This window comes from Podarcis liolepis, assembly GCF_965112155.1.
Source record: "Podarcis liolepis genome assembly, chromosome: 5".
NCBI lineage: Eukaryota > Metazoa > Chordata > Lepidosauria > Squamata > Lacertidae > Podarcis > Podarcis liolepis.
In genome coordinates this window covers 46,692,917-46,717,686 of record NC_139556.1, presented here as the reverse complement: position 1 = coordinate 46,717,686, position 24,770 = coordinate 46,692,917, and the positions used below count along the sequence as shown (strand labels likewise).

The 24,770-nt window shown below is 41.9% G+C and overlaps 1 protein-coding gene across 4 annotated transcripts in view; it reads right to left on the bottom strand.

Moving 5' to 3' along the window:
• The window catches only part of ADAM12 (ADAM metallopeptidase domain 12), a 201,723-nt gene that overhangs the window by 20,744 nt on the left and 156,209 nt on the right, over positions 1-24,770 (bottom strand). For 3 of the 4 annotated variants that reach the window (XM_083506122.1, XM_083506123.1, XM_083506124.1), the window contains exons 12-16: positions 23,885-24,062; positions 19,758-19,847; positions 18,961-19,156; positions 7,424-7,532; positions 7,123-7,321 (exon numbers count right to left, since the gene is read on the bottom strand). In XM_083506122.1, the coding sequence (XP_083362248.1) occupies positions 7,123-7,321; positions 7,424-7,532; positions 18,961-19,156; positions 19,758-19,847; positions 23,885-24,062 (772 nt within the window). Of the gene's footprint in view, positions 1-7,122; positions 7,533-18,960; positions 19,157-19,757; positions 19,848-23,884; positions 24,063-24,770 lie in introns of all 4 variants that reach the window. The other variant, XM_083506121.1, reaches the window with a different exon arrangement.

The window sequence follows — 24,770 nt, the reverse complement described above, 5'->3', positions numbered from 1 at the left end:
TTCAAGTTTAGACTTATTTAAGACAGCTATAAAGAATAACTGGTACAACTTTCATTTAACAATTACACTACACCAACAATGTTGTTCTAGAATAACACAGTAAGCGCCAAATAATTTGATATTAGAATTTTTTCTCCAAGCTACAATTAAAGGGTCAAATCTCTCTAGATATCACAAGATGGCTGCTCTCAGACTATTTCCTTTGCGGTTGTCCCAAAGCATTCAACAGAATATGTGCCAGATATTTTAAGTTGCAAAAATGGGTGTGTCAATACACTTGCATTTGGTTGCTGGGGTTCACTAAGAATGAAGGTAGACCATAATACTTAAAAATAAATCACAGGGTGTTCATTGTCAATTCAGCTTTGTAAATTGCATGACAGATATTCATCTCACCTTGGTGTTAGGAGGGCTGTTTCCCTTGCTTTAAGTGCTATATCAATTTATATATTAATCTTTTCCCCATTTTTTTTAAAAAAGGAAACACTTTAAGAAAGTTGCCAAACTGCTGGGCACCAGCATTCACCTGCTGCAAACCTGCAGGATTGCATATTTGGTCTTCCCTGTTACAGCTTCAGGTGAACAACCAGGTAGCTGGCAAATTTTTTTTTTTTAGCTTTTTTTTCTTAAATGAGATTTTCACTCTGGTTCATTTTGAGCTGCCTGATCACAGCAAATGGACCTATCACTACAGTTTTGCTTAAAAGCATTACTTGATTGAAATCATGGATTTGACAAAAGAACCTTAATGTTTCTTTAACGGTTTTGGGATTTTCTATGAATAAGAAATTCACCTGCAGATGCAGCGTCTCACACTGATTCTCTGTGTGTGCATGTGTGTCTGAACATCTGTGTGTGAGAGGGCAGTTTGCAGTTTGTGAACTGACAGAGATAGAGAGCTGAGAATCCTTAGCAGAGTTAGTTCGAAACTAGAGCACAGCATTGCAAAGACTGCACAAGTTACTTCCTGTGAATCTGCCGCCTGCTATAGGAGAGCTTGCTTACATCTTCACCTACATGCTGCCTGCATATTTGTTAATAAAGCAAATATCTGAAAGTTTTTTGTTGTTGTTTAGTCGTGTCCAACTCTTCGTGACCCCATGGACCAGAGCACGCCAGGAACTCCTGTCTTCCACTGCCTCCCTCAGTTTGGTCAAACTCATGCTGGTAGCTTTGAGAACACTATCCAACCATCTCGTCCTCTGTCGTCCCCTTCTCCTTGTGCCCTCCATCTTTCCCAACATCAGGGTCTTTTCCAGGGAGTCTTCTCATGAGGTGGCCAAAGTAATGGAGCCTCAGCTTCAGGATCTGTCCTTCCAGTGAGCACTCGGCTGATTTCCTTAAGAATGGATACGTTTGATCTTCTTGCAGTCCATGGGACTCTCAAGAGTCTCCTCCAGCACCATAATTCAAAAGCATCAATTCTCACGTTTGGTCAAAACTCTCCACTATGACCTGTCCATCTTGGATGCCCTGCTCGGCATAGTTCATAGCTTCTCTGAGTTATTCAAGCCCCTTCGCCACGGCAAGGGAGTGATCCATGAAGGGTCTGAAAGTTTTACCCCATTGCTATTTCATCCAAAGGAAATTAAACCAATGGCACTGCCCCTGGAACTTCTCACTTGATAAAGAAGAGGGAAGCATGTATCAGCATGAAACTTGGGGTGGCGCTCCTCTTCACATGATATCCCTGTCCTCCAACACAGAGGCAACATAATCCATGAGCTCAAAGCTCTATGGCAATGTCCAACCCCTACTTATGCAATTTCTCGCCTGAAGCAAAAACAAAGCAATACAGGGGGGGAAGAGATACGGTGAAAGTGTTCACCTCATATGTTAAATCATTTGCATTGTTGAAAGCAGGTGCAATATCTGCCCACCACTCCCCAAACCCCAGGGTCAGCTTTCCATGCCAATGGTGCACAGACCAGAGCCAGAAGTGGGGGGGGGGGGGCAATGGATGCAACTCTTACCTTTGTACAGCAGGCTAAATTCAAGGCACACAAAAACCAGGTGTTTCTACACTTTCCCTCACACATTTCTCCAGCCTCTATCTGGGCAAGCAATCTTGTAACAGTTCAAAGACATAGTCCAGCCAGGCAAAGTCAGGGAGCGCATGGAGCAGGGCTGGTGAAGGATAAGGCCAGGCAGAGTCCCAAGATGGGCCAGAATTGGAGCTCATTTACTCAGGATTAGCCAATGTCATGCCCTCCCATCAGCCTCCTGGCCTATGGCCAGGCACAATGATTTGTCATCTAATAGCATCTGGTGGGCCTCATGTTGGCTACTCCTATACTACATTCAGAAAGTTATGGCAGTATCCCTCCACCCATTCACAAACTAATTTTCTTTTGGAATCACATGCATGCAGAGTTGCACTTTAGATATAGCCATTATGTTCACACTGGTCTAAAAAAGATGCATTTGCATTTTATCGCTGGAGAAATGAACAAACAGGGAGTGGCATGTAATCAAAAGCATTCATTTGAGACTTTATGCAATTGTTACAGAGAGTTAACTTCACTATTCCACTGCAGCTGAAAGGCCGGGACAAAGCAAGATTGACACTGCAATAAAAGCAGAGCACAATGCAAACTGAAACGACCCATTTACAGGTTGTCTGATAAATCATCCAAGTTGAGAAAAGACTATATGCTGCTGGAATGAGTATTAGATGCCAGGTCAACAGTCAGATATATGACATATAGCACCTGCACACCTCTAAATTTGGGGCTTATTTCAGCAGGAATAAAAGTCAATCACAATCATATAAGAAGCGGGGGTGGGGGGAGTGAAGCAGAAGACAACAAGGCTGCTTAAGCAAGGCAAATATTCCCTAGGGGAAAGAGGAAAAATGGGAAGGAAGTGAAGCTGCCTCAAAACACATAAGAAAGGAACATGGTATAAGGAACATGGTATAATTACAGCATGGTTCACAAACAAATAATCTAGAATTCAATGGTACAAAGAATTCTGTTCACATTAAAAGGGCAGAAGTTAAAATCATGCATACTTAAGAGCTGAAAGTGGTAACTAGGATAGCCATTCACATATCACTAAAGAGTATGAAGACATCACCAAAAAGTACATAGATTTGCATAAAATTTGTTGCTGCTAATTTCTATGTATACTTGCAAATCTAGGAATAAATATTACTTAAACAGAAATACATCTCATGAATAGTCTTCTGTCCAGATTCTGACTGATGATGGACAACTTGTGCTCCCTGGACATGGACTGAAGAGCCCTGCAAATAGAGGACTCCTTCAAACAGAGGATGACTGTCCTCTGACAAATCTCTAAATAAGAGGAGTAACTTTGTAAAATAGGACACATAGCCATCCTATCTGCAGCCTACTAAAAGCTTGTAAGTAAAGTGGGGTTGGTTACATTTCGACAGAACTAATTCAGTTTATGCTTATAGATCTAATATGTTTCAGTTTTACACATCAGCCATTCAAATACAAAATCGGTAATATTTTAGTATATATAAGGCTCTGCCTTGTATTCAGTCAATTCATTGGTCTTTCTAGCTTATGACAGTCTCCACAAATACTGATTTCCTACCACAGAACTCCCTTCTAGCAGTGTCTTTGAACAAATGTTTTAAATATAGTTTTATAACCATAAATCTTCCTTATAACGCTTTGCTGCACTTCGTTTGTTTTTGTCAAAAGGAGTAGAGTTCTGCTCCTGTACAATTCTCATTGCATTGGAGCAACCTGGAACATAAAACTCAACTCATAATCACATTATGTTTAAAGTTTGCTGTCAGTGGGAACTAACTACAGTGGGAACTACTGAAACCTCAAAAGCAATAAGAAGTTTTGAGGCTTTGACAAAATATACCCAAATGTCTTCTCTTGAAATGCAATCTGCCAATAACACAGAAGTCCCCTTTAACACTGCTTGTTTCAAATTCTTAGCTGTAGTTTCCCATGTCTTTTCATAATTTTATTTTCTTGGATTACCACTGTACATATAAATCCTGGCAAAATCTGTGCACAGATACATTAAGCAATATGCTTCTTATTCCCTTAGAACTGAAAGGCTTTGCCTTTGTCTTGCAGAAGCTGCTGTTCATCTTGGCAACGTCCCCAGATTTGAAGTACGCCAAAACAAATAGCTAATGAACAAGCAGACGGAAGTATCAGTCAAAAGCCACTACGTATAATGGTTATTATTTGTCAGGCCAAGGTATTTTCTATAAGCCAATAGGAAACACCATGAGCTCCAGGAAATACAGCAGCATGTGAATTAATTTTTGCAAAAAAGCTTCTTCTGTGGCAATCACTTGTAGCCAAGTAAGATTGTCTTCCATGAACACGGTCTTAACAGTGAGTCCGTAAGTGACTGTGGAGGCCAATTCTGGATCCACACATCTTTCCACAGTGGGGACATAGGTTTCTGGGCGGAAGTTGATCAAGGTGAGGGTTTGCCAGATGTGCCTTCCTCTTAGTATGCTTCTCCCTTTTGTCCTGAGTTTGAGCGTCTTCAACATCCACAACACCTTTGGTAAAGGCTGTTCTCCAATTGGAGCACTCATAGGCCAGTGTTTCCCAGTTGTCAGTGTTTATACTACTTTTTAAAGATTTGCCTTGAGAGAATCTTTAAACCTCTTTTGTTGACCGTCAGCATTATGCTTTCCATTTGTAAGTTCGGAATAGAGTAGTTGCTTTAGAAGACGATAATCAGGCATCCGAACAACATGACCAGTCCAACGAAATTGATGTTGATGAATCATTGCTTCGACACTGGTGATCTTTGCTTCTTCCAGTACACTGGCATTAGTTCGCCTGTCTTCCCAAGTGATATGTAACGTTTTTCAGAGACAGCATTGATGGAATCTTTCGAGGAGTTGGAGGTGGTGTTTATAGGTGGCCCACTTATAAATGTTGGTAGTCCAAGGTTGGTAGCTTTGTAAACAAGCATTTTGGTTTTCCTGTGAATGCCCCGGTCCTCAAACACTCTGGACTTCAGTCGGGAGAAAGCTGCACTCACAGAGCTCAGGCAATGCTGTATTTCAGCATCAATGTTGGCACTTGTGGAAAGATAACTGTCCAGTAGGAGAAGTGATCGACACTCTCCGTTACACCATTGAGTTGGATTTGTGGCACTGCAGAGGGGTTATTTTGTGCTTGTTGGTGCAGCACTTTGTGTTTTTTTTTGGATGTTTTCATAAGCTTCTGCGAAGATATTTAAGATGGTTTGGAGGTCATCCTCTGAGCATGGACACACTACGTTGTCATCAGCATACTGAAGCTCTATGACAGAAGTTATGGTAACCTTACTTTTTGCTTTCAGCCTATTCAGATTAAAGAGCATTCCATCTGTTCGATATATCTGTTCTTTATCTTTTAGAAGTGTGGTACCGTCTTGCTGAGCATAGGGGGCATATGCCATGATTTATTGGCACATAGATGGTCTTTGTGGCTTTAAAGAAACACTGTGCATAATGAGTGTTATCTAAGTGCTGGATCTCTTGAGCTTCTTTTATCCACCAGGTGTTCTTTAGTTCTCTAGTTCTTCTTTGAACCTTAGTGTTGGCATAGGTTTTTTTCTTGGTGGCACAGTTTCTATCTCTCTACCAGATCTGAAAGATCTTCCTTTTTAATAATGCGTTCAATCTCACTATCATTCTCATCAAACCAGTCCTGCTGTTTCTTGGTTTGGTATCCAATAGTTTGTTCACAGGCTGCAATAAGGGGTGTCTTTAGCTTGGGTCCAGCTTTCCTCGATGTTATCAGGGAACTCCGAGAGCAAATGGTCCTTAAGAGGTGTTTGGAAACAATCCCGCTTAATAGGATTTTGAAGGGCTTGAGTGTTCATTTTGTGCCTTGGTTTCCTTCCTTGAAGCCTATGTTGAAGTATAATCTTGATAGCCATTGTGAAACGTATTAATTGGTGATCTGTCCAGCAGTCGTTGGCAATTTTCATAGCCCCTCCCCCCTTTCTTAAATAAATTCAACAGTCCACAATTAAACTCTGGGAGAAATGGTTGTATAGCGCAATACTTAGCTTGGTCGCTCTGATCGATAACTTTTTTACAGGAGAGGGTTGGGGGAGTGCAACCCTGTTGCCTCTGCTTGATCTCACAGCAGCCTTTAATACCACTGACAATCGTATCCTCTTAAACTGCATGCATGAGTTAGGGGTACTGCTTTATGGTGGCACCACTCTTACTTATAAGGCCACTTTTGGCCTCCTAGAAACTGAACTGCCAGTTGTCACAAGGCATCACCTTGTCCGCAGTGCTATTTAACATCTCTGTGGGGAATCCTTTTTAGTCCTAGGGCAGTATTCTGTTCTGGCCAACCTTCTGAGGGCTATATGCCAGTGGTGGGTGAGGCTGGAAGCAAAAGTAGATGGAGCAATTAATGTGAATTTTATCTTTGTTCAGTAGGTTATAGTGGCAAGTTACAAATGCCTCCTGTAGATCCATTCATTTATGCAGGCTTTTCTCGGCTCATAAGGTCCACCACACTGATCTTTTTATTGTTTTATTAATGTTTCACTGAATGTTTTATTGAGGGATGCACTGTTTCTAATTTATATTTCTTTGTTCTTTTGGTTATAATGGACTTTAATGAAAATTAAACTGGTCAGAGATTTTCCATATTAAATTGTATGTAAATATTATAAGTGAATAACTTGAACTCTCTCATCAGCACAGCTGATTCTTCTGGATACAGGAAATTCTGTAAATCACATTCAGTGATGAACTGATAATCAAGCTGATATGCAGCTCTACATTTAGCCACCATCACTCACTCTTTCTTCATTCAATTCTATTCAGAAATAATTTGTCAATAGTTGGCTGCAGCATGTTAAAATACAGACAGAATGACTTTCACTGGCACAATAAATTCCCTTTTCAGCACTTTTATGTAAAAATTGATAGTCATGCCTTCTAGCTAAACAACAAACTGATTCCATTCATTCTCAAAAAAACTCTTGAGTATACTTAAACAGCATAATTGTTTGCATAAGCATCTTCATTTGGCCTGCCAAACCTTTACTACAAAATGCAGAAAGTGTGACTTTCATTTGTAAAGACCAAGACTGAGTTTTCCTTTAGACACACAGACTGGATTATTGGGAATAAGATTTTTTCAACCTTACTTTTCCATCTTCACATTTGGTTCCAGCAAGGACAAGACCAGGGTCAGGCATGTCATCGCCCAGGTATACGTGGGTTCCACGGCATAGAATTTTGCCTCCTCCTTGTAATGGGATGTTTGTTTCTATGGAGACAGCATTGGTACCAATTACAGGCCGATTTGCTCCCCCTTGACACTGAATTTTTCCACACTTAGCATCTCTAAAGGGAAAAGAAATAATGTTAATCATTTTAATAATGTTAGCATCTACCATTGGCGTAGTTCCAACCTCTTTTCCAATTAGGCATGACAAGAGCATATACCTGGGTTCACACTTGGCAAAAGAACTTTTGGAATCCTTCCCACAGTTTCCATAAGGATCACCTGCAGAATTGACTCTCTCAAAGCATATCCCAGGGGCAGGTTTAGCACCTACAAAAGAAGCAAAGCCATTTTAATCTTATAAAGTATGCAATAACCTGATCTTGGTAGGGGACAGCGGAAGAAGGGAGTGGAGGAGGAAACAAAGGAGATGGGTTTTGTTGAAGCTGCGCTGGACTCCAGATTGATTGGGGGTTCGGAGGCATGTGGGAGGCATTCACAGGTTTCACTGTGGACTACAACTTCCTTCAAATAGTTGTCTTGCTCCATTGGGAAGCCTAATGCTTAAGGCTCACCCAGCTGGCCCTGAATGCAGAGATTCATGACACAGTTTCATTAGCTTAAATGTTTCTGGATGCTTCAACTGCTGCTAGCTCCTTCCAGACCTCACAGCTGAAAGGAACCAGTGACAGATACATCGCCCAAGATTTACGAACCTCAGAGCTTGTGGCAGCTCTTCTAAAGAGATGCTAAGAAGGAATCTTGTGAGGTGGAAAAGACACACGTCACAACCCTGCCCCTTCTGTGCACCATTTAAAGGGACTGATGCCTTTCAGGGCCTGAATCTGATAGCTTGTAGGTTCATGTGGCTGGGTGCCTATTGGATTATCTGGGGGGAAAGGTATGCCCCTCCCCCACAATGGCAGGATGGTCCTTTTCAAGCTCATGGCCCTTTCTTGGTCATTTTGTCTCATCGCACACACCACCTAGTGATGGCTCCTGTTTATGCTTATTTGGAAATAAACCCCACGGTGTTCAATAGGAATAACTTTCTAATAAGTACACTTGGGACTGCAGCCTAAAGCCAACAAAAATCCTCAAAACTGTCCTATGTATGTTTTACATATTAATTATTCTTAATACAACAGACTCGCCAAAATCACGTTGTAACAAATAAATACCTAGTACACAAATGGGGAGCCTCAGGCTTGAGAGTGGAATGCAGCATTTCTTCCCTCCCTCTTAGTCCCTCAGGACTCTCCCCAAGCCACACCCACTTAGCAGCCCCAATCTGAGCCTTCCTCAGGCTGTTTTTGTCTTGCTGGACTTTGTCCTTGAATTGTAATAAAGCTTCTTGCCTGTGTGTGTGCGTGCATGTGCATATAGAGACCTGATTTTTGCTTAACTGTAATGTAAAAAAAGGTAAGAGTCACATCGGCTGTTGCACTTTCTTTGCCTCTGTCCACGCCCAGTTTTAACCTGGTAAGCCATTTTCACCTATCCCTTTCCCCACCCCCCAACATCAACCTGGGCCCCTCAGAAGAGGCCCACGAGGGAATACAACCCATTCCGCAGCCCTGATGCAGAAAATATTGGGAAGTGTCTGTCCACACAATTTGGGAGCAGGGCAAAGAGAAAGAAGGAAAAGACAGCTATTTTCTTCATGATAAAGTCATACAGACAAAAATAAAATACAAACGGCTCTTAGTTGCCTAAGTATATTAAAGCTAATCAGTATTTACTGTCTGACATTTCCTTCTGGTCCCAACTCTATTCCACTACAATGTGAAAGGACACATCTTTTCTAGAAAACAAACTGAACAGTTTAAAGAAAGCCCAGCCTTCTCAGAGGAGTGCTATTATAATTTTAAATACCGTATGTACCACTGGGGACAGGATGACAGTAGCATATAATGTGGCATAATACACTTCAGAAAGGCCCAATATATTCTATGGATACTAATTTGAAGCAGCTTAAGGTGGTCATCAGCATGGAATGCAATAATATTTTCAATCCATTATTCTCTTGTTGGAGACTGCTCCCATTTCCAACTAGGGTTCTGTGTTCCAGAACATGACGACTTGAAAATTTAACTTCATTAGGGAGGCAATCCTATATCCCTGAATAACATTTTAAATAGCTGAGGCTGCAGTCCTACGACATATCCTCAGAAATAAATCTACTGAACACAATGGGGCTTTCTTCTGACTAAATAGGCATAGGGTGGCATTTAGGCTGCAGTCTTAATTGTGCAATCTATTGAGTAAGCAGCATTGAGCTCAATGAGATTTTTGAGTGACCATGTTTAGGACCGGTTGGACTCCATGTATATTATGATAGCCTCAAAATAAGCCACCTCTCAAACAAAACACACACAAAGAAACACTCAGTGTTTAAGTTGTAATAAAGCATGTAATTGCTTGGGAAGTTATTAAGACTGGGCCCCCATAACCATAATTAATAGAGTGACATTGGACAGGGCTGGGGATGCCCAGGTTCAAATTCCCCTCTTGGTCAGGAAATTCACTAGGTGAACTTGGGCCACAGTCTATCTCCCAGCCTAACCTACCTCACAGGGCTGTTGCAAGGATCAAATGTGCAGATGAGAGAATCACGTATAATGCACTGACTTCCTTGGGGGGGGGGGAGGCAGGAAATAAATGTAATAAATAAATTCTGTAGGTGGGTTAGTCCTAAAAGAGTACATTTAAATTATGTATTATACCTGGAATGGGTGGAGAAACCAAATGTGATTTAAAATAATTATAGAACCTAGTATTAAAATTGCAATTAGCTACCTTCATTTCATAGTCAGTAGCCTGACTAATAGACTATCTTCAACTGAAGATTAGCTTAATGTTATATTTAAAAAAAGTTAAAGTGCATTCCACCTAGATTTAAATGGTCTACTGATCTCTCAAGCTCATAACTCAAATGCCATTTCATGCATTACTGAAAAGTGAGGAAGCAAACATATACTCTTGCTCTTTACCGCTTTGCTGTGAATTGGGACTCAACAGGGCCATATTTAGCTAAGCTGTTGCACTAGCAGAAGCTATTGCAAGAATTCCTGCTCATGCCATGGGAATTCTTCCTCTCCCTCCCCTTTGTGCCCCCCACCCCATCCGCAGAGTGGGAAAAAGTTCCATTGCACAAAGACTATATTTGCACTGACGGAACCTTAGTCTTTGTGCTATGTTGAATACAAGCTATGCATATGAAAGCTATGGAAAGTCTGTCCTTAACAAGAGCAGCACAAAGTGAGGTAGTAGTTGCAGCACCATGGAAAGCTCTATATGACAAATGTTCCAATAAAGTATAAGCCAGAACTGAAACTTTTTATGGAACCAGGCTTGATCATTCTTCCTAGGCTCTGCCCCTTCCTTGAGGAGTGGAATACCTTAAAGACCTGGGCCCCTTGTTTGGAGTCTAGCATTCTTACTCTTGGACCACTCACTCCATATGTTTGCCTGGACTTTTAGCACAGGCAGCTGGTGGAGAGCTACATCTCTGTCTATAACCTTCTCATTGCAAACCAGGATATATGGCATAGTCAGGAATAAATGACATATAAATGGATATTTCTTATCGAGATCAATTTGAAGAGTGCTTTTCAGTTTTTACAAGCTAGTCCTACAAGTCCAATAGGGGTAGCTTTGCTGCAGCCTTAGCTTTTTGCACTTTTATAGCAAAGTGTACCTAGTTACCCTTTCTTTACAAAAAAGATTGCACACTGTGTATTCCAGCACAGAATATAAGCAGTGCTCAGTCTGAAAAGATGGGACATGCAAGGGAGCCGAAAATGCTTTTTCTCAATATGTAACCTGAGGAAGCTACACGTTAAAAGTTTCGGTGCAGCTTTCAAGGCACTGCCGTGGTTGAAACCAAAAGGCGCAACTGCAGATTACGTTCTGTCTGAGTGCTGGCCGAATATGATATCAATGAACTGGAAGAAAGCCATTGAAAAATAGTTGGCATCCATGTATCAGATTAGGAACAACTACGTATTTGTTGAGCTATAAACTGATGGTCTGGAAAGACACAATGGGTGGCGGTATCCAAGCACAAAGTTCCACTAGTGCAATACGTTTTAACTCTGCAATGGAACTTATCCCCCCCTCATTTCCCTGTGCACCTTCCGTAAATTTGCTCTAGAGAGTTAGGGAAACTCCCAGAGCAGATTTAAGGGGTCACACTAAAGCTTGAAATCTCTAAGATATCAAAAGGCTGTGAATATCACTAAATCTCTCTCTGAGACTGGCTGTCCTTAAAGATCAGGAAGTTTCTTGCATCTGGATCAATTAAAGAAGGGCCAACAACAACAACAACAACAACAACAACAACCCCACTGTGTCTGTCTTTCTTGTTCCTAAATCACAAGCAATAATTTTAACTTTATTGATATGCTGACTAAAATGTGCAGGAAAGGGTATAAAGTTAATTTTAATATTTTTGGAATGCTTGAAGTGCCTTTCCTGATTGCTCAATGAAAGGCAAATGCATTGGAGTAGAATGTGCACATGTAGGATTCTTCTGATGAGCTAGGCCGAGGAGAAAAATTAAACTGAAAGGCTGTGAGTATATTTCCGACTGATTTTTCACTTTCGAGCTTAAAAATCACACTTTAACCGGAGCATTCTCTCACCTCCATGACATTTAACAGTGAATGGAGAAATTTTACAAATGGTGCTCTCTCTCTCTCTCACTGAATACATTCATGCAGTGGCTAACATGAGAGCTGCCCTTCTGCATCAGGCCAAAAGGTCCACTTAGTCCAGTATTCTGTTTCCAACAGGGCACAGACAGATGTCTCCAGATGTCACAGCGCACAAAGTCTTCCTTATTGTTTACCGCTAGCACATGGCATTAAAAAAATGGACCTATTTATTGAAATTTTGAGATTGTAACACTAATAATAATAATAATAATAATAATAATAATAATAATTTATTTATACCCTGCCCATGTGGCTGAGTTTCCCCAGCCACTCTGGGCGGCTCCCAATCAAGTTTTAAAAACAATACAGCATTAAATATTAAAGATTTCCCTAAACAGGGCTGCCTTCACATGTCTTTTAAAGATAGGATAGCTGCTCATTTCCTTCACATCTGAAGGGAGGGTGTTCCACAGGGCGGGCGCCACTACCAAGAAGGCCCTCTGTCTGGTTCCCTGTAACCTCACTTCTCGCAATGAGGGAACCGCCAGAAGGCCCTCAGCGCTGGATCTCAGTGTCCAGGCAGAACGATGGGGTGGAGACGCTCCTTCACGTATACAGGATATACAATAAAAAGCAGCGACAAAAATCAACATTTGAGGTACATTTGCAGTCACCTCTAGGTACACCCCCTACAAAGCACAGGTACCACCCTGATTTGTTGCTTCAAATGAGTGCACAGATCACTCTAGAATGACTTTTCGGTATTTGGAGAGAACACCCTGGGGGAACTCGTGTGGTGGAGTCCTGTGCCTCAGTGGTTAGACTGGGTGGCCTTTTACTAGAACCCTAAAGGCCACCCACCTGAGCTACTGTAGATGGGGGGGGGGATGATGCTGATGGTCTATTATCTACTTCACCCCCATGAACCATATGCTAGGATGCCCAGAATCTACTTCTGTTACACAGATCAGGGAGTCATCTTTTTTAAAAAAAGAATAATTTTGTAGTTGCTATTATTAAACGACCGAGAGTCAGAAACCTTTGCCAAGCGATTGTAACTCATTGAGCATTTGCTCACCACTGCCGCAGCTAAGGCCTGTCTGTAGACCTGTCCTGCATGAATGCATAATCCTTTTTCAGTGCCATTCATTACGCTTGTAGCTGTTATGGCATCTAGAAGTAGTAAGCAAATAGGACAGAACACAAATTCTAAGGCGTACGGTTCCAGGACTTGTCTTAAAAATGCCAAAAGATCTTTGTTTTCAGTGAATTGCTTTTATCAACATATTCAATAACTGTATTAAAACTGTCCCTGTAAATCAACTGTCTGCATAGTACTGTCCTGCTTTCTTGATAACTTTTACCAAGGCTGCGAAAGGACCTCTTTTTCATTCCATTCAAAATATGCTAACCAAGAGCCAACATGTCTATTGATGTGCACGGCAGAAACTGTGCAAAGCTATGCAGTTCTCCTGCCCCGCTCTCCCCGGGCACTTTATAAATTTGTTCCAGTTTAAATGACCATGATGTCAAAAAACTATCCCTTTTTGGTATAGCCATCCCGATCCTTTTGAATTTGCAGTCTAAAAGTGGCGTGCGTGTTAGCAGGATGGAAGGTAGGTTTTTGGGGCCTACAACCACCCTTTTGACAGGAAACTCACATGCACATAGAGAAACCCTTTACTGGCTTGGTGATAACGACTGGGAAAAGCTATTAAAACATCTGAATTGTATTAAAACATCTGAATTGTAAACACCTGTATTGGGAAGTTTTTAATGTAGGATGTTTCTCTGTGTTCTGTTATATTCTGTTGGAAGCTGCTCAAAGGGGCAGATGGGCAGAGTACAAATAATAAATTATTGTTATTGTTATTGTTGAAAAACAATAGTCTATTTCCAGTTTTGCTGCAGCCCCTCTGATTAGACTTTTATAATCATGTGCTAATGTTGTTGTTGTTATAGGCATGTAAGAGTAAAGAGAACAGATAGAACTAGGGGAGTTAAAAGAAAAACAAACAGCAAAAGCTTCTAAAGGCACTTAAGGAAGCAAACCATGATGTTGTGTTTCTTGAGGGAACCCATTTATCATAATTCCAGGAGATAAACTGAAGTAGAAAGCCTTGTCTCTCTTTATTTTGTTACTTGAAGAGGCAAAGACAAAATGATTTGTGAAAGATTTGCAGTCGATATTAAACTCGTTGGGCTGGGTGAGCAGAGTTTATCTTACTTTGCTATTGACAATCAGAGTTTGGCGCCCTAGTAATTAAGGTCCTGTCAACCTTTCTAGCCTAAAGCTTTTGCTTTTTCCTCTCTACAAGAATTAAATCACCTGCTTCAAATCATGCCAGGTTAAAAACATACTGGAGATGGCACCAACTTGGATATGTCCCCTCTGCTCCAGAAGTACAAATTTGTTTAGTTACAGAAGAAAAAGACAGTTCTCACACGGCCTCACTTGCTTCTATGATCTAAACCATTAGCTTAGTAGCCTCTAGGATGGCTGAAGTAGATGAAATTTACAAAGAAGCCCTTCCAGACAGGATTAACCCCACAAAATTATAGGCAAACTCATCCAGGGGTCTTCATGAAGGAAATCTTTCTCCCCCCCCCCTAAAAATGAAAGTCTCTGTTTTTTTTTTTAATCTTCTGAAGAACTGGATGAAATTTGCAGCCTGACAACTGAACTGAGGGAGAGGGAAAGTAGAATGACCCTTTATTAAGCTCTCCTAACTGTTTGCCTACTAAGAATTAAACTAATGCAAATGGGGGCGGTGGGGGGGGGGAGAAAACAGCAGAATGAAATCAATTTGATTGAGGTATTTATTTTTAATTGTTTGTTTGGAAACAGAAAGTAATTGGGAAGGATGCCAATAACCTACTGCTCTTATGTACATTTCCTGCTTTTTCAGGCAGAACCTGCAGAAGAACAATGACCGTGTGGAAAGTTGCCCCATGTTGGAAGTTCCACAGGGCCAAAGAACACTTCCTAAGCATCACCCTCTTGAAACATCCATTATCTATTAACACTATCATTTATATCAATGTGACTATCACTGGCATTTCTTCATAATCACAACTGATACTCTCTTTTTAAAGTATGTGCACACCCATTCACACACAAAGCACTTCAAAGAAAGGTGAAATTGTTTGGCAGCCTAGAAAGTCCCTGTTTCTTAAAGGTTAATGTTTCCTTTCTCTCAGAAAATCAATAACTTTTCTCTGCCAAAAGATTTATTTGCATATCTAAGTGCCTCCTGAAATGCCAATAAAAGCTGCAGATAATATCCAAATGCATTACTCTCTACATAACTTTCAATCATATCACTATCAATAGGGTGACATCTTTAGCAATGTGACTTTACAAAAATGAAGTATTTAAAAGTTTCATTTTTAATTAAAAGGCACATACTGCAATATTTAAACAGGACCGAATTCTCCTGTTTAACACAGAACATAGCCTTATCTTGAAGACAAGTTTTCTAAACAACATTTCAGTAATACACAATTCTTCATAACAGGTAGATCAGTATTTCCTGCCCTATATGATGTCTTGTTGGGATACATATTTTTGTAGCATTTCCCCCCCTAGGAGACCTTGATGGTCTAACCCATGGGTAGGCAAACTAAGGCCCGGGGGCTGGATCCAGCCCAATCACCTTCTAAATCTGGCCCACAGACGGTCCAGGAATCAGCATGTTTTCACATGAGTAGAATATGTGCTTTTATTTAATATGCATCTCTGGGTTATTTGTGGGGCATAGGAATTCGTTCATTTAAAAAAAAATAGTCCGGCCCCCCCCCAAGGTCTGAGGGACAGTGGACTGGCCCCCTGCTGAAAAAGTTTGCTGACCCCTGGTCTAACCTTTGTAATCCACTTTTTGCTCCTGTTTGTACTTTGGTGTGGAGGGGTCAGGGTCATGTACCTTCAAAATCTTGGGTGGTTAACTAAGACTGCAATTTTCTGGTATCTAAGTCAATTCACAATGACACGGTGGCGTAAGACAGTGGTTTTCAACCAGTGTGCCGAGGCACCCTGAGGTGCCGTGAATGATGGCCAGGGGTGCCGTGGGCAACACTAACCTCTGTCCTTCCCCCCTTCCTCCTCTGATGCCCTCTCACATCTCTGCCTCACAAAGGCTTGCACAGCTGCTGTTGCAGCAGCCCTGGCTACAAGCTCCGCAGGTGAATGGTGCCAGGGGTTGTTGGTTGCCAAGAGCTGAGGTAAGCAAGCAAGTGGGTGAGGGAGCCCAGCCAGTGAACTGACAAGTGGGGGGCTGGGCAGGGAGGCAGGCTCTGCACTGGCATTTCTTCTGTTTGCTGTGTGCAAGGCCTGCCTGGGAGCTGAGTGCCCAGTGCTGAAGGGGAGTCTTTGTGTCATCCGTGCCCAGCAGCACCCGCTGCTGCCACTGCTGCCTCCCAAGGTAAGGTGCTGGCCTCACCTTTGGTCAATCTCTATTGGGCCACTAAGGCTGGAGGCATCCTCTTTCCGGGTCCCTGTGGGGCAGTGTGAGGAGGCACTTCTCTTTGGGGCAGTAGCTCAGAGACCAGTGGCGGCAGCAATGGCTGCCCAGAGGACTCCTAAGGACGGGGGAGAAAAGGCTGAGGGAACACTTTCCAAGGGAGGGTTTCAAAAAAGGGCGAGAGGCTGGCAACTCTGCAGGCAAGGGGTGACATAACTGGGCTCCTGAGCCCCATAGGGGTGCCACAGAAAGAATGTAATTGGTCAAGGGAGCCATGGACTCAAAAAGGTTGAAAACCTCTGGCCTAAGGGGCTAAACTCTTGGTCTTCTGTGCTGGGCCCAGTGAAAAGATACTTGACGTCTAGGTAGCAATTGTGTCCAGAAGTGCTTTTTATCAATTGCCTTAATTAATCAGACACATGATGAGATCATGTTTTCAAATGAGGGGTTATTATTATCTATTCATATGTAGTCTAAAGCACACATTATGGCGCTACACTCCCCAAGAACTCCCTTTGAAAAGAAATCAAACATGGGCTACAAAGATGGTGTTGGAACTGTATCATGCACTCAAATATTAGGAGCGGGCACAAGCATTAGAAGTGGGGGGAAAGTAACAAAGCATACTAAACGAATCACCATGGGAAGGCAGTGCCTCCTGAATGGCAGCCTAACAATCTTTTAACTAACTAACTAACTAACTAACTAACTAAATACTAAAGGAATTTCTTAGTGGCCTTTAATTTTGAGAAGACGGACCAAGGGGGTTCACAAACATGTAAAAGCCAACTGCAAAACAACTAGTAAAACCAAATTATAAAAATATAGCTCACCCATAATTAAAATACAAACTAAAACAAGTTCATTGAAACAGTAAGACATCCATAATTAAAATGCATAATAAACAAGCAAAATAAATAAATAAATAAATAAGAATGAAAAGTTAGGAACAGGGTGCACAGGGAGAAATCTCAATAGCAAATTAAGTATTGAGTAAGTGGATATACAGTTTTCAAATACAGTGGTGCCCCGCAAGACGAAATTAATTCGTTCCGCAATTTTTGTTGTCTAGCGAATTTTTCGTCTTGCGAAGCACGAAATCCCATAGGAATGCATTGAAAATCAATTAATGCGTTCCTATGGTCAAAAAAAGTCCAAACAAAGCCAAATTTGGTACAACAACAGTTTATTAACTGCTCTTTAAAGTCACACATACTGTAAAGAGCAGTTCAAAAATTTAAGGGAAAATAAATTAACTTTATAAACAAAACATGTCTTTGTTTTTAGTCAAAGAAAAAAAAGTCGCGAGACGTTTTCGTCTTGCGAAGCAAGCCCATAGGGGAAATTCGTCTTGCGAGGCAAATCGCGAACGGAAAAACCTTTCGTCTAGCGAGTTTTTTGTCTTGCGAGGCATTCGTCTTGTGGGGCACCACTGTACAATGCCCCTCCATCCTTGACTATGATGCAATGTCAGCTGAAACCAGATGACTGCCCAAGTCAATTTGCATTACTGATGGAAATATAATCGGTGGCACAATTTTTTCTTAATCCGGCAACAGCGATGAGTTATGTTTGCATAGTTAATGCTGTGCCCTTGCATAGTGGCTTTCATCCCAGAAATCTCTAAGTGCTAAAGTAAACATTACAGTAATTACTTCTGAGAGGTAGACAAGTATTTGCATTTTACAGTTAAGTAAACTGAGGCAGGGCAAGGCAAGCTCTACTTCTAAAAGGATTCAAATGTGCCCAGCAGACGTAGCTTCAAAGAAAGCTAATGATTGTACCTTTGGAAGAAGACCATAAAACCTTATGCTGTATTTAAGCACGTGTAGAATTCAAACCTGGGGAGTATGGCTACAATCCCAACATTTCTCCAGCAGCACAATCCCAAAATAATTTGTGGGACTGGTGCTAATGATGTGCAACTGATACTTTGGAGAACCCGAGGCTAGTTAGGAGGTGAACTGGGGAAATGATTAGTTTCTCCAAACCATTAGACCACCCAATTATATGAAGAGGTTAATAGACAGATATCACGTATCTTCTCTCCATTCTTTCAGCTCACCTTCAACTGTAAGGATGCAAGAGGGAAAATGATCCTCTACTGTAGAGGTTGGGAAACCTTTTCACCCCAAGAGCCTCATTCCCTTGTGGGGACCATTCTGGGGCCCACATGGGCTTGGTGGGTATGGCCAAAGGCGGAAGTGTGTGGAGAAACAAATGTGACTCTTGCTTTTGTACAGTAGATCACATTCCAACCATGCAAAGCTACACAGATACTTCCATCCTTCATTCAGGCAACCAAAGGGCATTATTACAGTTCAGTGAGAAATTTCCACAAGGATAAAGCACTCAAGTAGGGCATGGAGCAGGTCCGGTGAGGTGTGTGGCCTTGGGAAAAATCTAAGACAGAGGGGCCTAGAAGGCTACATTCAGCCCCCAGGCCTGAGGTTTCCCATACCCTGATCTACTGGGATTGGGCATGCAACATCTATCCTGCAGAAAAGATGGGAAATGCAGAATTTATGGACCCAGAATCACATGTGGCTTCAAAGTCTGCCTCCTCCAAATATCACAAGCAATTTGTTTCTGTGGATAAATACCTAGAGAAAGAAACAGCGAACAGGAATTCGAACTCACCTAGTCCCCAGAGTGTGATGCATTGCTGCTCATGTGTCTGGCACATGCCATTATAGCAATACCCATCTACCCTGTAGCAGGGGTGCCCGTCATGTAAGTAAACATTGGCTGGGCAAAGAGGGCTGCCTCCAGTGCAGAATTCAGGAAGGTCACAGGAATTACTGGAGTGCCTGCATAAGACCCCTGCTGGCTTCAGCTGCAGGAGGAAAAGATTTGGCTGTAATTCCAATCAATAAAAGTTACTGCACAGTGAAATTTATGCTATGGACTAATGCTTCCCCTCCCAGACTCTGCACCAAGTGGCCATTAAGCACAGCATAAAGGCACCACAGCATTTATATGCATCTCTTTGATATACTGCACAGCGGTTTACAGCACACTTCTAAAGGGCCTCCTTCATTCCTTACTAAAATGCAAGCACAAGGCTCTGACACTCTGCACACACAGAAGCACACAAGTTAAAACTTCAGCTGACTCTGCAGTGGTGGAATTATTTAAGTGGACATAAACTTTTAAGGCTGCTTTTTAATACTGTCAATTTATGCATAAAATAAAAAAAAATACACACATTGTCTTTTAGGGGAAGAAGTGCTGCATTGATTTTTTTTTAAAAAAAGAAGCAGAAGCAATGGATGCGTTTTCAGTGGTGCAGCTACAGGCCAATGAACCTCTTGAGTACCAAGTATATTCCATTGACAATGCATAATAGCTCACATAGCAATGCATGTTTCATACGGCATGAAGATTGTTATGGAGGCCTGCCCACCCCACATGAATTAGGAAGCAGGAAAATTCACCTTGCAGTCTTCACAGCAAAGCCCATGGGCACATACTGCTCCTGGTTTTAAAGTGCAAGTAGTAGCATTACAGCATTCATTTGTACATTCCTAAAAAAGAAGCCAATAAAACCTAAGAATTACAATAGGCAGGAATATGTACATGGAGATTGACTGGAATCCATATGACCACCCGATTCTCTGCATTTAGGCTAAAGAACACACTGCTTGTACGCTGAACTATATTCCAAGGACCTATACAATCCAATTCTTCCCACCTCCTGAAATGTTTTGAAATATAAATAGTACAGGGGTCCCTCGAGTTACAAACACCTCAGGTTACAAAAGCTTCAGGTTGCAAACTCCGCTAACCTGGAAGAGTCACCTCGAGTTGAAAATTTTGCCCCAGGATAAGAACAGAAATCGTGTGCTGGCGGCACAGCAGCAGCAGCAAGAGGCCCCATTAGTGAAAGCACGCCTCTAGCTAAGAACAGTTTCAGATTAAGAACAGACCACCAGAACGAATTAAGTTCGTAACTAGAGATACCACTGTATTCTGTCTCCTCATTCTGGAAGAGCATTTAATATTGTAAAACATCCTTGTAAACAAGGAAGCACAAAGTTGCAGAATCATCCAGTCCAACCCTTAACTTGTGCAGAAAATCCAGGTTCAATTTTCAACATCTTCAGGAAGGGTTGGGAAAGACTCCTGCCTGAAACCCTGGAAGCCCGTCAGCCAGTCAGGGTAGACAATATTGTCCTAGAGATGGACCAAAGGCAACTTCCTAGGTTCCTACCTCAGCACAATTCCTAATGGCTTTCAAGCTTCATGCTTCCATGAGTGGCAACACTGGGCTCTAAAAGTGGGAGCTGAGGCAAAGTTTCTGTCACCTTTCTCTAGCCCCATAATCTCACCTATCGCTGCTTTTAGAAGTTTAGGGCGACTCGCTTGCTGTTTCACCTAGGGTGTGTAATTTTAATGCGTCATTTCTTTGTTCAGTGTTCACCAACCATCACACAATTGTTCTCTGCCCTTTTTCTTTTCTCTGAACTACATACACCACATTCAGATTCTGTTTGGCCTAGTTCTAAGCATATGTCTAGACTGTGGCAGGCAGGGGAACAACTGCTGAATTTTCTTCCACATAAAAAAAATCAGAAAACTAGGTTTCATGGAGAATACTAGAACATTTCCCCCTGACACCTAGCTTTCTCAGTGAGAACTAAGCATTTCTGTGATTTTCTTCTAGAACTTTATTAGCATTACCATTCTCCTCTGAATTGTCTCCAATTTATCTTGTGCTGATCAGAAGTGGCACAGTACTTAAATGAGATCTAATCTCTTAACTGAGCTGAGCAGAGGAGTACTATTGTTTCATGAGTCTAGGAAATGATGCTTCTGTTAATGCAACTTGAAAGCAGATTAGCCTTTCTCACCAGAGTATCACACACTTGAGTTTGTTATTCACTGTAACCTTCACTCGTCCCTTAGAAGTGCTGCCTATTTAGTTATCCCCAGCCTTAATCTTTATCATTATTTATAAATTTTACTTATACATTGCCAAGCTGCTTTGAGTTTCATATACAAAGCATAGATCCATTCCCGCATGGAACTTCTGAGCCAAATACAGGCATACCTTGGAGATATTGTGGGTTCGGTTCCAGACCACCGCGATAAAGCGAATATTGCAATAAAGTGAGTCACACAATTCTTTTGGTTTACCAGTGCATATAAAAGTTATGTTTACACTATTGTGTGTTCTATTAAGCCAACCCCCCCCCCCCGGCTGCAGAGGTGGGAGCGGGGAAACCCAGCTCCAGCCCTGGCCAGGTTCACTCCCGTGGCCAAAAGAGGGGTGGGAGTGATGGGCTTCCTTCCCCTGTAAGCGGTGGGGCTGCCTGCAGCTGCACCCACATTCACATAAGGAGCAATATCTGCTAAGTGCAATAAAGTGAAGCGTAACAAAACGAGGTTTGCTGGTAGCTTTTCCCCCTTTTGAGTACTAGGGCCATGAAAAATGTAGCAATTTCTAATGCAGCTATTGCAGTAAAGTGATTTTTTCCCCTTGATGACAGCTCCTTGTCAAAGGCACAAGGGACTCTAGGTATACCGCTGGGGGTAGATGTGACCCATGGCCAAATTCCATCTGACATATGGCATCAAACCACTCTGATGGCTCCCCCTACCGCCTGGCCTAAACTGTAGCCTGTCTTCTTCTCACCTAAGCCTTAACATCATGATGGAGGTATGAATGATGCAGCACTGAGCCAAGGAGAACAGAGAAGAAATAAAGAAGCCCTCCTCTGAAACAAGTGAGAAAATGCAATCAATTGAAAGACAGCATCAGCAAGACCTGACAGGTGAGTGAGAGGCCGTACAGAGCAAGCTTTTCTGCCCCCCTTCCTCATCCTTCTGTTCCACCTATGGTGGCTGTGAACTGGACACCAAGTACAGCTACCCCACAGGCAGACAGGGTCTCTTATCTAGGCAGAGAGATGGGAAGATCAGAATATGAGGAGGAGTGGGAAAGCCAGAAAAATGCAAACTGAATAAAGATATCTCATGGCTAGAGAGGCGAACCAATAATTCACTATTGCAGCTCTAATATGTGGTGAGGTGGTTATATTTAGCCTTTGACATTTCACTAGTTAACAAATCTTCCTCGCATAAGATTTGCATTGCATAATTCTCTTGCAGGTGACACGTTAAATGTATTCTGGTTCTCTTCACCTTTGGCTCTGACTCTGCCCAACATTGTTTTTTTTACCTCCTGACTGACTTTTTCCCATGGGTCACAAACCCTCATAGAAGAAAAGTCCTCAACCTCTGCACTGGCTAATAAAAAACAGCTTTGTATGCAAGCTTCATGTAGAGTTACACACAGAACAACATGATCCACTCAAAGATTAGAGTGGTATTGATGTGCTGATCCAATTTAAATTACATAGCTAATGCAAAATTAACTAATGTACTGGATATGCTGGTAACACAGAGATTACAGTGGAAGACTGGGACTAAAACCAATCACAACTGAGCCACCGTTTTCCAAGGAATTTAACAAAACAAAGGAAGAAGCCACAGTTCAAACTGCTTCATGGCATTATTAAGCGGTTTTTACTTTAAAAGGTATCAGTAACACTGAGGAGTGAAAACGTGAAAGATAACTGGGCTAGAATGAATGTGAAAGCTACAGATACTCTATTGACTTTAAACAAGCAGATAAACCTACTTCTCATGCTTTGCTACCCAGAAGAATGAGTATGCTGTCAGGAAATCCTTATGGCTTGATCAATTCAATAAACTGTATGGGAAAGCTATGCAATTTCTTGCTATTTCAATGTCTTTCAGTCTATTATGCATATAACTTTATGCTTACAGGAGAAGACAAATCCATAATTCTCTGGTATATTTAGTTATGATAATCTGGGAGAGAAATACAGTATCAACTTTTAACACCGACATCTAAATGAAGGAAGGGTAGGTGTCTTCCCTGGCACAATGAAGTCAGAGGAGCAGTCACTTTCCTTGTCTTGGGCAGCCATGGAAAAGGAAGAAGGGATGTTGGCAGAAGGCCTTTCCCTTTCCAAGCCTTTTCACTGTGCATGTGTTATGTACTGAGCTGAATCCTAGAACAATAGAATCCAGAATGCAGCAGTCTGATTGGCCCGCAGGAGCCACCTAATCCACCTCCAGGTGGAAGTGAATCAGCGACCTGATTGGCCTGCAGGAGCAGCCAATCAGGCTCCTGAAGGAGGTGAATCCGCAACCTGATTGGCCTCCAGGAGCAGCCTGGAATTAGCCAATCACGCGGGGCCCATTGTGTAAATAATGTACATATAGCTAGACATTTTGGGGAAAGTTTCATTCATTGCTACTATGAGCTGAATAAAGTGCATTAAACACACTCGACTCTGAGTATATTTCAGCATGCTGGGCACAACATACAGCAGCCTCTTCTTGGTTGAGGAAGAGTACCAGAATACCAGCCTGCAGACTTTGCAAAAACACTGCATGGCTTTGGTATTTAGACAAGCTTTCAAGGAATACCGAGACCGGAGAATAGTGGTGCCTAAGGACTGATATGACTTGATATTCTAAATTGAAATTTCGAGTCTCCTTTTAAAGCAGTCACGACAGACAGTCCTACCTCAGGTTCCCCGCAGTCACACTCCTCTCCTTCTTCTACATAGCCATTCCCACACTTTGGGCCACCGAAAGATTCCTTAACTTCAGGCAGGTTGAATAGGCACATCCCCACTCCTTTCTCCAAGCTGCTTTCCAGGTCTTTCTTGCTGCAGCTGCTAAACATCATAGGAAATGGGTAGCTGGGGGAAAGAAGGGGTAGGAACAGGGGAGACAGAAGAAAAAAATTACCGTTATCAAAGAATTATGGGTTTGAATTCGGAGACAAGATGTTCCGTAACACAACACTCCTAGCAAATTCTACGGCATCATCGTAATGTGTCCCAAGAAATGAACAGAAGGGAATCAAATGTCATTGTGCCAGAGGCTGGTATAGTGCACACATAGTTACGGCAGCTAATGCTAGTATTTCTCAAACAGCACTCATTATACTGATAGCCATTATGATAATAAACATAAACAGATTAAACATAATGAATGCCATAGCTTCCTTAAATACTCCCAGTCCAAAACTGCTCATAAATATATACCCCTTGCTACAATATTTTCAAGTCCCACAAACTCCAGGGTAGGTTTTACAGTGTGGGATGTTATGGGGCATGGAGGGAATGAAAAATTAGATTCAATGGGAGAGAGGCAGAATGAAGGGGAGTGGAGGTCTATAGAGAATGTGGCATCAGCACCCTAAGAGGAAGAGAGAGTCCAATCCAAATGCTTGGACAGGTTTGGCTGCTGATCGTTGCTCCTATGCCTATATATTTGATATTTGAAAAGCACCCCAAGTATTTTAGTATACACTGATGTTGTGATGTTAATATGTCTTGTAATGCTATCTTTTTGTTTCTGCAAATATTCTCCGCGGTCCCACTGGAAGCTTGCCACTTTGTTAA